General features: G+C 44.0%; 1 protein-coding gene across 1 annotated transcript in view; it reads left to right on the top strand.

The window, feature by feature from the left end:
* Positions 1 to 320: 320 nt before the first annotated feature.
* The window catches only part of ATP6V1E1 (ATPase H+ transporting V1 subunit E1), a 184,012-nt gene continuing 169,936 nt past the window's right edge, over positions 321 to 14,396 (top strand). The window contains exon 1 of the mRNA XM_086952897.1: positions 321 to 539. Coding sequence (XP_086809023.1) covers positions 507 to 539 — 33 coding nt within the window. The 5' untranslated portion in view covers positions 321 to 506. The remainder of the gene's footprint in view (positions 540 to 14,396) is intronic.

Raw genomic sequence — 14,396 nt, 5'->3', positions numbered from 1 at the left:
CACATTGCTGTTTGCATGTGATGTGTTAATAGATTATAACAAGACACGATGGAAATGGGTTCTATCATACTAGCTCTGAGAATGTCTCAACACTCCGAACCCCCAACGTTCAGGTCTAGTTGTGTCCTTGATAACAAAGAAGTGGGCAAGTCAGATACTTCAAGCGCTGGTGCGCTAAAACGGAAGACACGTGAGTCGGGGTAATTGGAGAAGTCCTTCTTCTAGGTTTAGTAGCGCATACGTCTGGGTGACTCGGGAGTCACGTGCCATCGTGCATACGCAAGAGAACGACGTACAGTCAGCTGACCGGTGCTCGTGCTAGTGTCAGACTGAGGAGGCAGAGAGGAGAGGAGCCCGGCGCGAGTCCTCTGCAACCACCGGGGACAAACCTACAACCGTCTCTCGTCAGCACAGCTGCACCAGTCACCCCGGCAGCGCCATTTCCGGTGGTCTGCCAGCTCTCCTTCCCACCTCAGTAACATCTCCGGCCCGAGCACACCGCCACCATGGCCCTCAGCGATGCCGACGTCCAGAAGCAGGTACAGTATTAGTGACACCGACATCCGTCACAGCCTTCCACCCGCTCGCACAGCCTGTCGGACTTAGGAAGCTAGAGTAGCAGACTCCCCTCTTGCCGTGTCCCATTCCCCCTCCCTCCCAGGCTGACTACCTCTTCCTGGGGAAAGCCCATACGTCCTGTGTCTTGTTCATATATTTATTTCTCATGATGTGTTTCTTCGTTTTGTATAGACGCCCCCCCTTTCTTTAAAGATTATTGTAACACCCACATTCAGCGCGATGTTATTTGTAACTTCAGAGCAGAGACACCCAAAAATCCCTATCTGCAGACGACAGCGACATGCAGGTCGGAGGTTTGGACCATACCGCCACCCTATGAGATCGTTTTGCGTTTTGTAGGGTCGGGTAGATGCGAGCTATCTGATTTCTGAAAGAGGAACCAGAGTGTGTATGGCGTAGACACAATTCTAGCAGTGCAATCGAAGAGTCAACCCATGCCAGTGTTCTTTTCACCCTGAAACTCCGATACGAACGCAGTGCGTACAAAAATAATGGAGTGGACCAGTTTGAATACTAAATCCACCAGTTGTGGTGCAGGTTGCAGCGATTATCCTGACCCGCAGAGGAAGCAAAACATGCGGTTATCTTGTGAAGGACATATCGTTCCTTTTAGGGAGAATGTCCGAGAGGCATCATGTGATGCAAAAGGAGTTTCCTGTGATTTGCTGTGCTGACATGCTCCTACCGTTACTGTACTTGCATCTCTGATCCTCTTTGAAGTCGAAACTGATTACGCTGTTTAATATTTCTTTATTGGTAGAAACTATTCACTATAATTTGAGCTTTGTGACGAGAAGATTGAGTGTAAAATGTTTTCGTGATTAAATAATCCATAACCTGAAGTACTTAAACCACATCTATAAAAAAAAAAAACCTTTTGTCCAAAATATGAAATGGATCTCACAGATTTTGTACCCTGGAGATATTCACGAAAAGTTAGTGTTACCCTTTAAATGACCTTGAGAGCCAGTGCACAAGTTCAATCATAGAAGTTCGTGTTTTAATTCAGGCATCCATGATCATTTAGGTTAAGTGTTTGAGAATAGTTTTAATCTTTAATTGCAGTGAGTTTATTTTGTGTTTAATAAGTATAGCTTAGTGAGCAGTCAGTCGCCTTTTGTTCTAATGGAAACCTCCAGGGCCCCTTATCAAGTCCTTTCGCTCCTACAGTTACCAGCGTCTCTGAGTTAGAGGACACAGAGGCCTTGTTGACAATAAATAGTAGCTTTGCAGTAGATGCGCCCCACGCTGGTTAAGGATGGAGCGCAGTGCTGCGAACCGTGAGCTTCCGGCTTAGACTGGTACTACAAGTTCCGGCGTCTGCTGTGAAGCTGATACTGCAGGTTGGAGCCAGGTGATATTGTTGGAGGCTAAACAAGATCTGCGAAACACAAACATACCCTTTACCTACTAGTTTGGCAACTCTGAAAAACGACCAACAACTTTCATTATATGTTGGTAGAATTGATTTTCCTAAACACAAATATTGTTTTGTAGTTTCAGTGTTCATTTTAATTGGAAACACTTTTAGAATATGGGTAAAAGCTTGCATATTATTGTTCAGATTTCAAAAGTAATTACAGTATATTGTTATCAGTGTATTTACTCAACATATGAGATGCTCTTCGTCTTGTTTGTCATTACTCTTTGTCTAATTTCATAAAATATCTGTTCCTTTCTGAAGTGCTAGAAGTTTTGCTTTTTGAGACTGATGGCCTGGCTTAGCCATAGACTGATGATTATGTCTATGTAGGCTCTTTCCACTGGTGAGGTTCTGTGCTTGGTAGGACATTTTCCAATCCAAACTGATTTTCTTTAGTTCCTCTGTACTTCTAAAAGAATCTGTAAATCCAAATAAAATGCGACCAAATGTTAATTCATATGCAAATCACGTTTCAGTGTTATTCTAATTTGGGTCAATAGATACGATCAGATCTATTGGACTATTAAATACCACCATGACTCACTTGCTAAAACCGATATGAAACAGAGGATTAACTGAGGTTATTTAAAAAAATAAACCTTTTTTTAAATCAAATGCTTCATCCTATCAAAAGGGCACTATTAATACTTTTTGTATTATTCTAGGGTTAGTACATGTGCTTCTGTAGCTAGAACACACACAGCAGTTAAGGACAGACATATGTGTAGGACTGCGCTCCAGTTTCAGAGCCCAGATCCCTGTAGGATAAATGCTCACAATTAAGTTTTATGCTACACTTTTTTCTTTTTGCAGTATGTATAATTGCCTCCTGTGCTCGGACAAGGGCTTGTTCTTTAGTGTACTTATCCGTAGAACTTGTTATATTCATTCTAAAGGATTGTACAATCGCTCAATTTGTATTCCTATGTCTATTTTTACACTTCTTTTGGTAGTTGAAAGAGGAACTGTATTTGTCTAAATTGTAGCAAGCACAGCAACGTGAAACTTGAAGTCCAACCTAGCATCAACAACGTAAGGTAATTAGCTCTGTGTTCTTGGAAGGGCAGAGCATTTTTAGGTCTTGTCTACCAGACAGCTTTTAGCTGTCTGTTTGCGAAAGAAATCTTGTAGACCATATCAAAAGTTTGCATTGGGCTTCGACCCCTCTGCCCCCTGGTTGCTTATCATTGGTTGGATTCCCACGTGTGTCCCCCCCCCCCCCCCCCCCAAAAAAAGCCTGTCACACATGCACGCCCCTATGGAATGAGATGGGTGGCGTGCAGGGGATGGGCTCACCGCACCCTTTTCTTTGTTTTTTGCCCACAGATTGAAAAGGAAAGACATATTGACTTTGCGAATCATTGTTATTTCAGGGCCTTTCAAAGAGAAGCAATGCATATGAGCAAACGTTTCTGACTGCAAAAAAGAAATCTCTTTGTATTTAAAACGTATTAAAAACCAAGGCTGTTTAAACTAGGGGGTTTATATACAAGCCTCTTGCGCCACAGGTACGTCACTTTTTCCCATATTCAAAGTGAGGCACTGGCCGCTCAAGGGGTTTGTAAATAAGCCCTTCGGTTCCTATGATGCTGTAACACATGAGCTCTGGTTTCTGGGCATGCCCTTGGGACTGTCTTCGCAGGGTCACACATTGCAGCATGTCTAACGGGATTGTAGAACTGTTCCTCTTCCTGTTTTTCTCTTTATGGGATTGGAGTCAAAAAAGCGAGACTATGACTAATATCGCTTAGTGCATACTTGTATTTTCCATGCTTAAGTTTGGGCTTGAATTTTTTGAGTCCCAACCGTTATTTTATGGTGGGCACTCTCTGAAGTGATCCAGAACACTTCCCTCAAGCTATATCTCCATTGCTCTAAGTCAAGTTTTAGTGCAGTTTTCTGTAATACATCGTATATATGACACATGCAGCTGTAGCGTTAACGGTTTGCTAACATTTTAGTACTATTGAAGCAAGCGTGCTGTCATTTGACTGGTTTGAAATCTTAGACTTTGAAGCCTAATAGTTCCATGTGTTGTTCTATTGCCCCTGATCACAGTAAACTGCATCTTGCTACTGTAGGCTGAAGGAGGTTAATCCTCTTTCGGCATCCACTTCTAAATTTATTTTCGTTGTTTTACTGTAGCATCGGAAGGGGTGGCATGGATTGCTATGTATTCCGCTCATTGTGCCATAGAACTGTTTTCAATAGGGCTGTACTCCTTTGTTTTCTAGGTGCCATTAAAGCTTTATATTGAGGTTAGTCCCTTTAAAATTGTTTGTATCAATTAAAACTGCTTCCTATTTAGCTGGTCGTAAATTATTTTTTCATATGTTGAACTCATTGCTGTAGTTCCATTTGTAAGTTTAAGAATACTCTGCTTTGCTTCGCAATCATCTGGACAGATCTCAGATCTTCCACCTCACTTGATCTCACTTTTACGCTTTTTTGTTTACTTCTTTTTAACCCCTCCCCTGCTGATGACAGAACTGCTGTCATCAGCCGCGGTCGCGCTGTGCTGATGACGGAGCGGTTCCGTCATGGCCCGGCCGCCGCGCCTGCGCCAGGTGCTGATTTGGCGCCTGCGCGGCGAGTTCTATTGAGCGGGCGGGGCCGTGACGGAACCGCTCCGTCATGAGCACAGCGCAACCAACGCTGGTGACGGAGCGGTTCCGTCACCAGCATGCGCCCACCGCTCGGCCGCCCTCCCCCCTTAGCACTGCGGCGGAATAGCCGACGCAGTGAAGGGGTTAAAAGCATAAATATTTTACTCCCATAAGATGCTAACTGTGTTGAAGCAATGTTCGGAGATGGACGAATGGCCATGATTTAGGAAGCCAAAAGCATACATTTTGCACGAAAATCCTCCAGTTCAAAACTGGGCTTATTAGTTATGCAGTGAGTTAGAATAACTCGAGCTTTGTTATTGCCTCTTGAGATCGACATCTTCTGATTCAAAGATCTCACAAATTTAATTCCAGCCAGACTTGTAATCACTTCACTGACACATAAACATGTTTTCAGGGATACAATTAAGCATTACAAAAAGACCTTGTCCATTTTTCCAAAGCAGAATTTTAAGAAACCTTCAAAATGACAAAAGAACATTCCCTGGGACAAGTCATAGTTCACCACTTTTAGACATGTCTCCATAAATGTGTGAGCTTGCACTTTGCATGGCTTTGAACTTCAAGAGTTGTATTGGTCTGTATGTGAAATCACGCAAGTGCTTGCTAGACTCTACAGTTGATATTTTGCACTTAGGATGTCCCTTCTTTCTTACTCGTTCATGAAATATACAAGTAGATATGAAGATTTAAAATTATGTAAAACATGTTATATAAAAAGCACGGGGTGTAGTTGAATGGTGAAGATGGCGGACACTAACTAACTTCAGGGTGTTCTGGCAGGCCTCCAAAAATCATAACAATATTACCAGATCTGAAGGTCTAGTGACCTACAGCCTTTTATTCCATACTTCATGTACCCCAGCACGATTGTCAGACAGTTCACTACATGAAATCCTCTAACTTTACAATCAGAGAAAGAAAATTAAACGCCAATTTCTAGAGTAAAATAAGCAACAATTTGTAAGAAGACATAAGCTGACATTTGCCCCTGTCTTGGGTCCCGGTTCGAAGAAACACAAAGCTTCAAAACAGACAAAAGAATTGGTCCTGACTTGCTCTTGCTGCAGTAGACCTATTTACTGTGCAATAAATGCCCCTTTGAGGCATCGTATAATTTCTCTTAAGTGTGCACTGCAGGTTATGTCCAGAGATCAAGGGCTGCAGCTATATTAATTCGCAATAATTTGCACGAAAAATAACATTAACATGGCATGCCCTATTGGGAGATACGTGTAGTCTTGAGGATACTTTATGGGGAGCCTTCATCTGTTATGAGAGTTTGTGCCCCCTCCGACATTGACCGTATTGGAATGTATCTGCACTGTCCTAACAGATTCCATCCAGTGATTGGAATCTAGGGGGCTACGGATGGAGTTGCTGACTGGTCTCTTGATTGTACTGGAAGTTCTGGATCCACACAACAAGGACCCACCATACTTTCTAAGTACGGGGCGCCATCTGTATTGCTGATGTTTGGAGTAGAGTCCACCTCCGGGAATGTGGTTTCACATGGTTTTATTCCGTTGCCCATGAAACCCAGTCAAGAAGAGTAGCTTTTTGTACCAAATGTCAATCTAGTCAGGGTGTCCATTACTTGTAATCTTGCTTATGGCCTCTTGGATCAGTCACCTGTTGAACTGCTCTTGGAGCTGGGCACACAGGAGGAGAAAGACAGCTGGCACCATAATGCATGGTGGTTAACCGATTCTAGAATGTAGATTGCATGTTGTGGATGTTACAGATAAATGTTTTGAACTCCATCATGGCACAATGAAATAGTTTTTGTTAATTTGAAGCCACAACATTTAGATTTACAGTCCCATTATGTGAAGACTCCTGCCAACAGCATTCAACATATTAAAACTGTGCTCCAGCAAACCCCCACAAGTAAGGCACACGCGTGATAGTGCACAACCCAAAGCTGTACATACCAATGAGGTAACATACCAGTTAAAATTCTCTTTTAGCTGTGTTGGAACTCTGACAACTGATTTCATGTTGCCCAAGTGATGGACGAGCGTTGGCTCCTGGTCACAGAAAATAGCAACATAGCAGAAACCTTTTCTTTCTAGTTCACAACTTGAATTGCATACACGAGAGCCCCCGCTGCTGCAGCACTAAGAGGTTTCATTGGAAAACGTCTGGTAAGGTGCATTACTGAAGGTAAGTGCAAGCTCTTAGAGGTAGACATTACTGGAGAAGCACTGGCGACGGTGCAGTCTTCTCCTGCCTGACAAGACAGTGGGCCCACAGGGTTCTCTGCTAAATTGTTTACACTAATCTCACCTAAGATAACTGAATATATCAAAAACCTGCTGAAAGAAGCTGTTATTAGTAATGAACTTCCGTCAGATCTGAGGGTTGGAGAAATGATTCTGATCCCAAGTGTTCTAAATCCCTAATAAATGCTCCTTCTGTCACTCAGTTTCTCTGGAAAGTGGAGATTACAATTCAAGCCATGACCCTAGGTAACTGTCTATTTAGTGATCCACTTGCTGGTCTATCTTTTGTTTTCCTGCCAGGAAGGGCTACTAGACATAAAATAAGGCACCTCCAGAATGCTTACGCAATGGTGGATAGAGTAGACAGTTCCCTGGTGCATCTGGCTGATTTTGAGAATGCCTTCGATTCAGTCAAATGGAGTTACTTATTTACACTGTTGAAGAAGGCAAACCTTATCCCCTGATTTCATAGACATGTACACTTGCTTTACACGAATCCTGTTGCACGAAAGAGTGTTGGGTGTGAGTTATCTGGTCCATTTTCTATGCAACTGGACACAATACAGGGTTACCTGCTCTTTCTCTCCCATGCCATTCACTACTGTGATGGTGCCACTTGTAAAATGGATCAGATTAGACAGTCTCTTAATCGGATTAAAGTGAACACTAGACGTTGTTGGCTGAATAACTTTGTATTCAGATGTTTGTGTCTTCAAGACCTGAACTGATAAGGACCAAGAGCACTCTGTATCTTCCACATATTTGGGGAATTCACCTGTCTAACACTTAGTAATGCTAAGTCTGCAGTATACTCAGTGGTCACTAAACCGCAGTATCTTACCTGGGTTCAGAGTCTCTCTGTTTTCAGGGGAGGCTTTAAATATTTAAGGAGGTTTATTACATTGGATGAGGTAGTTGCATGGGATAAAATATACAAACCCAAATTGATAAAACTATACAGCAATATTTTATTTTGGTTTCCATTCCCTTTATTGGGAATGGATAGGTAGGCTTTGCCACTCCTGCTCCACTAGTTACATGATATCCCATGAATCTTTTTAGCAAGTCTTTAATCCCTGATACAAAGCTTGCAATTGGGTATTTCCCAAAATGGATCTCGTGAAATGTCTCAATATGCTGATGAAATTGTAGCAGCAGATATTACTTCTTACAGGACGAGTCACTTAATTATTAATGAAGAGCTGTACGATACACAAGATGACCCTGTCTTAACAACTGAAAAGTGAGCTTTGCAAGAACCTCATTTCCTACACCTAATGTATGGAAGTGGGCATTGCCCTCCCTCTTCCTCTGGCTGCTCACATGGTGTTTGAAAATGTAAGAGGACACATTGCAGGATCTGGGTTGGAAAAACGAATTTACTAAAGAGACCCGTTATGGGCGGGAGCAGACTCCAGTAGGTCTCAGTGCTCCAAGGCTTTAAGGAATGGGATACTAATGGTATTTCCAGTTTGGGAGAAGACGCTCCTCGGCACAGTAATAGCTGATTTAGGCAAGCATTCAGACTTTTCGTGTGAGGGGATTAAAAGAGTGCAAAATATTGCAAATATTGCTCATTAGTTATTAATAATCTAGGCACCTTTATTGAGTTGTCGCAAGCCTTTGAGAAAGAGGTGTAAAAACCAGACAGGAGAATTTTTTCCACTCTGTATGACGTTTTCAAAATCAGAACTTCCGGGAAGAGAGTCCTTAACACTTTAGGCCGAGTTCAGGGATGGAATCGGCCCGATGACCCTAAATTCACCTTGCTTCATGTTAATGTCGATATAGACTCCCAACAGATACAAATGGCTTTATTGTGGCAGGGGTTGGTAATGGAAGAATGTAACCTATCTTGATGCGGATGGGTGGCATCCCTCTCCGCATTGCCAGAAAGGGGTGGACCCCTGTATTACCCTGGAGCAATCGATTTTATCAAGCCAGGGTTTCCTCAGAAAAATATTAGAACATATGTTGAGTTTGCTGTCAATACCGATGTCTCCCTTTTTTCAAGCTGGTCGAACATGGAATATAGATAAGCATTGGAGAAGAGGTGTATTGCCCAGTCATCCAGTAGTGACCACTACTGAACAGATGGGGCCTGTGTCAATTTATTTTTACTCTTGTCAGACTCTTTGTTGTATGATTTGTTTCATTTTCTTTCAAAAACAATATTCATGTATTCCCAAAAACAATTAAAACAAAAACGCAGCAAAGTATATAATTTATATGCCTAACGGAAGACTGGAAACATCTGTGCATAATGTCAATTCCAATTATTTGCCAAATTTTTAAAAGAGAGCCCTGTTTCATGCATCACTGATTTTTTTTTTTTTCCTCCTTTTGTGCTCCTTCCATTGAAACTTGAGACTGTGATACCATGCGACATCCATATTGATATTTATGAAATGCACATGGGTAAGGGCGAACTTCCATTTAGCCAGACACAGTTATGAGGCTTAAATGGTGAATTGTCTGAGCCAGGAGACTCTCACCAGAGTCCGGAGATGGAGATGAAAATGGCCTGTATATGCAGGACAGAAATGAAAGCGTCATTAAATTAAAGTCAAAATATTGAATTGTCAGAAAGCAATGAAAACATCCCTTTGAACCAGTTTCTGATATTGCTCTAAAAACTTAATGAATGTACCTGTTTCTTACCTTAAAATATTAAGACTCACTCAATTGTCTATTCTTAAGAAGGAATTTCATTTTGCATACCTTTAGTAACATACTACAGCTGTTAAATGATATGGCACACAATAATATACAATCTCCAAAAATTAGTAGACACTTCATTTCAATTACACAGCAGTTTGACATTTTTAATTGAATCATACTTTGGGTAATTTTCCATGAAAGTGTTTCCCCCCCCCCCCCCCCGAGGGCCCTAGATTGTCTCAAGATCTTGAGTGCATCCTCTTTTTAGGTCTCGCCTGCATGAGCTGCACACATGCGCAGTCTCGCTGGTGAGATTTTATGTTTTAGAGGTGCTTTGAGTCTCGGGCTTTAAGCCCCGCCTCTCTTTCCCATTGGCCGGCGTCACCGTTTATGCTAAACGGTGGGCAGCCATTGGGAAAGAGCTTTTGGTGACGTGGACTTTTCTCTTTGTCAGACGGCCTACTTGGATAGGCTCGCATGCATTACGGCTGTTTCAAACACATAAATGTAAATTGATACTTGTATAGCGCACTACTCACCCGCAAGGGTCTCAAGGCGCTTGTACGAATACTGCTGTGGAACCCATCCTGGCTTTCCATGTGAGGCGTCCACTCCTGGGCACCCCCAAGGTGGAGGCCAGGCATCCTTAGCGTTGTGGGGGCCATTGTGGAGATTAAGCAAGCTATTGCCCAGAGTTGCAGAGTGGGACTCCATGATTGGAATAGGCACCGAGGCGAGAATTATCAGGTCCGTGGAATTTTGAGCCCAAGACCCACCGAGGCGGGGAATTGAACCCTGGTCCCAGGCCAGACCTCTGCATCAGGGTCTGCCGCTCTAACCATTGAGCCACACTTCTTCACAAGACCCCATAAAGGCAAGAAATCGACTGACCGTGTTTGTTTTATAAGCGTCTTAAGGCTTAATGAAATCCAATTTGAGAGGCCCGTCGCTCTGTCACTTGATCTCGTCACTCAATCAAGTCTTGCTCACGAGCCCGCGACAGGGCAGCTGAGCCTTCTCGTGAAGCTTTCGTCATCCCAGAAGTGTCACCACGAGTGCTCGAATCAGATGCTGCATGCGTATTAAACACTTATAAGGTCCCAAAGGCGAGACCTATTGGCTATGCCAATGCTTGTTATTTTATATGGTTTCTTCAGCTCTAGCTCTGTAGCCCGTTCGTTTAAGCCATTCTCGCAAGGGGAGCTCTTCCTGATTTCCAGTGTCATATCATGCCTCACTTAGCTATGAATGCGCTCATTGCAATCTTTGTGAGAAAGTCAAATCCCTCAGTGATCCAATGTTGCCACTTTGAGATTTAATTCTACAGGTCTTCTATCTTCTCTGCTAATCTCCGGTGTATTTATGTTTAATGTCTTTTGATGCTAGACAGTACCATGTTGGGTGTATAGAGTAGCCTACTATTATACTGCACCGCAGACATTGGGGGTCTCTACTCTTGTGCATTTTCCAGAGTCTGTTGTAGACCATATTAAAAGTATTTAAATTGAACGAGTTGGAGGTGAGATGGTATTGCAAATGTCTGTGAGGCCATTTTGGCCATCTTCCATTCATCTTTCATGGGACCCAAGTCTGCCTCCCATCAGGTGTGCACATCTGTTAATGGATCGAGGATGTTTTGTGTTTATGATCTGTAAACTGAGGAAATCCCTTTCTTGTCCGGTTTCTCAATTGCCCATTTTAGTTCTAGTGGATTGAACCCCGGTTTTGGCAGCTGGGCCTGTTGATGCTTTGCCAGGGCCTGTCTCAATTGTATGTAGCGGTAGAATTGAATCTCATGGAGAGTAAAATCCAATGCTGTTTGTACATAGGATTGCATATGATTTCCCTTTCCGAATATCTCCCAATTTTGGAATATCAATTAAATCTCTGGGTCTGAAATGCAAGCTTTATTTCTTGATGACAAAAAGCATTTCAGTTGCAGAAGTAGTTTTATTAGAAGTGCAATGAAAAAGATTAATAGATTTTTCAAAGTGCTTCATAGAATACTTATGCTGTTTCTAATTCCAATAAACCTTTTACTACAACCATTTTGAGGATTAAAAGCAGGACCATGAGTTATTCCTTCTGGGTGGCTTTATACTAGCATCATTGTTGCATAGAGCAGATGCCTATGGTGTTTCATAGAGGAAAAAACCTGGTAGTGCATCTGCTGGGCACAGCAAAAGCCTCCAGTGACAAGCACTGGTGGCGTAACAGGGACCCGAACTGTACAATGTTGATGCTCTCAGTGCTAGGCAGGGATCCAGGCCAGATTATTTTATTTTTTTATTTTTATTTTTTTAAATCTTTTTATTAACATAGTCCTAGTACCATAAAACAATAGACAATGTCCAAATTGCAGATTATAAATTGCGTTGTGGTGAATAAAATACAAGCACATTAGTACACAAATGGGATATCCGATTATATAATTACTCCCCCCGATTCCCTCCCCGACCCTCTATATTTCCGCTATGGCCCCCAGATCTTCTTCCATTTCTTGATGCAGCCCCTGCTCTTGTATATGGTTTCCTCAGCTCTTTGGCACCAAGCTACGTCACTGTTGCGGGGGTGTCTGGGAACCCCACCCCCTGGCGTTGTTTCTTTTCTCTACACCCGCGGCCAGAGCCAGCCAAAGTTCAACATGCCTCGTCCAGTCCGTGTCCCCCTTAATCATCAATAATAGCCATTTTGGCTCCATTGGAACCTTGTCACCCACAATCGCGGACATAGTGTCCTTGACCTTGGTCCAGAAAGGGACCACTTCATGGCACTCCATAGTATGTGGTAGAAGGTGCCCTCTCCCTGGCAACCCCTCATGCAAAAGCTGATTGACTCCTGCCCCACATGTATAGATGTGTGCGAGGGTTATATACACGATGTAAACATTTCAATTGGACCAGCCTAAACCTGGGACGGATTGCCATTTCGTGCGGGCTCTGTATGGCATCTTGCCAGTCATCGTCCTCCAATGTACCAATGTCACTGGCCCATGCCGCCGTAAGCCTCACAAAGGGGTCTGGCATATTGTTTATGAGCTTTCGATAAATGGTGGATGTGGGCTTCTCCGATATGGGGTCCAGTAATAACGTGTCTTCCAGAGGGGAATATTCCGGGATAGGTGCATCTCTACTAACATGTGAACGTATGGCGTGTATGAGTCGTATGTAGCTGTATTGTTGTGAGTCGTGCAGGTCATATTCCTTCTTGAGGTAGGCAATGGAGCGGGGGACAGATCCCCTCCAGACATCGCCTAAGTAGTCAATGCCACTGAGCTTCCACCCCCTAAAGCCGGTCAACCGCTTCACCTCTCTCAGCTGATCTCCAATCCATAGGGGGTGTTCTACCGGTCAATTTGTCCGTGCATCCCAGGAACTTATTCACCTCCCTCTAACATTTAACTACTGTTCTTGTGTGTACCGACCACTCTCTTAGCGGCCTCCGGGCGTAGAGCAGGTGTTCAGTTTGCCCCTGGTACGTTGAACCTGTCTATTCTGTAGGCCGATTCAGAGTTATCTGTATAGACCCAGTCGTTAACTACTTGGAACTGCGAGGCCCAGTAATATAACCTGACATTAGGGAGCGACAGGCCCCCGTCATATACCCCTCTAGTGAGCTTGTGGAGCGCTATTTTAGGAGTCCCGCCATTGCAAAGCAGCATTCGCACTGCCTGCGAAATGCGTGTAAATACCCCCGGGAGGACAGGATACAGTGTATTTTGTAAGATGTACAGGAGCCTCTGCAGTGCAAGCATCTTAAATAGTGCCACCCGGCCCATGAGGGAGAGAGGTAGTAAACGCCAGTGATTCATGTCTGCTCCAAGGTAAGCCAACTGAGGTTCAAGGTTCCTCGCGAAAAATTCCTCCTTATCTCGCGTGATATATATACCCCCAAGTACTTGAACCCGGCAGTGGATACAGTGGCCGGGCATCTTGTGGGGATCCGCGGGGGGCTAGACAAGGGAAATATTATTGACTTTCCCCAATTAATGGTGTAGCCGGAATAGCTCAAAGCTGTAATTCCTGCGCAATCGAATGATATGGCCGCGCCATGTACAGCACGATATCATCGGCCTATGGGGAAATAAGCTCTTCCCATTCATCCGTCAGCGCCAGGCCCCAGAAAAACCCATATCTCCTGATCCAATGAGCCAGCGGCTCTAGGGCCAGGGAAAAAAAGAGGGGAGACAGGTGGCAGCCCTGCCTCGTGCCCCTCCAAAGAGGGAACACCCTGGACATAGCACCATTTACCCTGACCCGAGCTACAGGTTGTTCTTGGAGAAGATGCACCCAACTGCAGAAGATCGGGCCAAAGCCCAGTTTGTGGAGCACCATAAATTAATCGGGTCACTCAATACTATCGAATGCCATTGATGCGTCTAATGCCATGAACGCAGTCTGTGCGTCTCCCACATCCTCTGTCATATATAGTACGCTGTATAAGCATCGCAGGTTGGGGCGGGTGCTCCTACGAGGCATAAATCCAGACTGTTCGACATGCACCAGGTCGGGAAGAACAGATACCAGCCTAGCTGCGAGGGCCTTGGCCAGGACCTTGGCCTCTACGTTGATAAGTGAAATGGGGCGGTACGAGAAGCATTGGTCCACCCGCTTCCCGGCTTTATGAAGGACCACAATCGTGGCTTCGCGTTGCAGGCCAGATTCTTGATCTCGAGGAGGTGATCTGACCGAGAAGAATGTTGCGGTGTTGGAGGGGGCACAATGAGATGGTTGGAGGAAGTACCATTACAGGATTGATACAGCCAGAAACCGCAGACTGAACCACTCTTATGGGTGCAGGCAGTGACAGACTCCACAAGACCACTGTAAGATGGTATAGGCAGTGAAAACCACTTTGAGCTGGGTATAGACCGACCACTGA

This window comes from Lissotriton vulgaris, chromosome 1_2, assembly GCF_964263255.1.
Source record: "Lissotriton vulgaris chromosome 1_2, aLisVul1.2, whole genome shotgun sequence".
Lineage (NCBI taxonomy): Eukaryota > Metazoa > Chordata > Amphibia > Caudata > Salamandridae > Lissotriton > Lissotriton vulgaris.
This window is presented reverse-complemented; position numbering and strand designations above follow the sequence as displayed.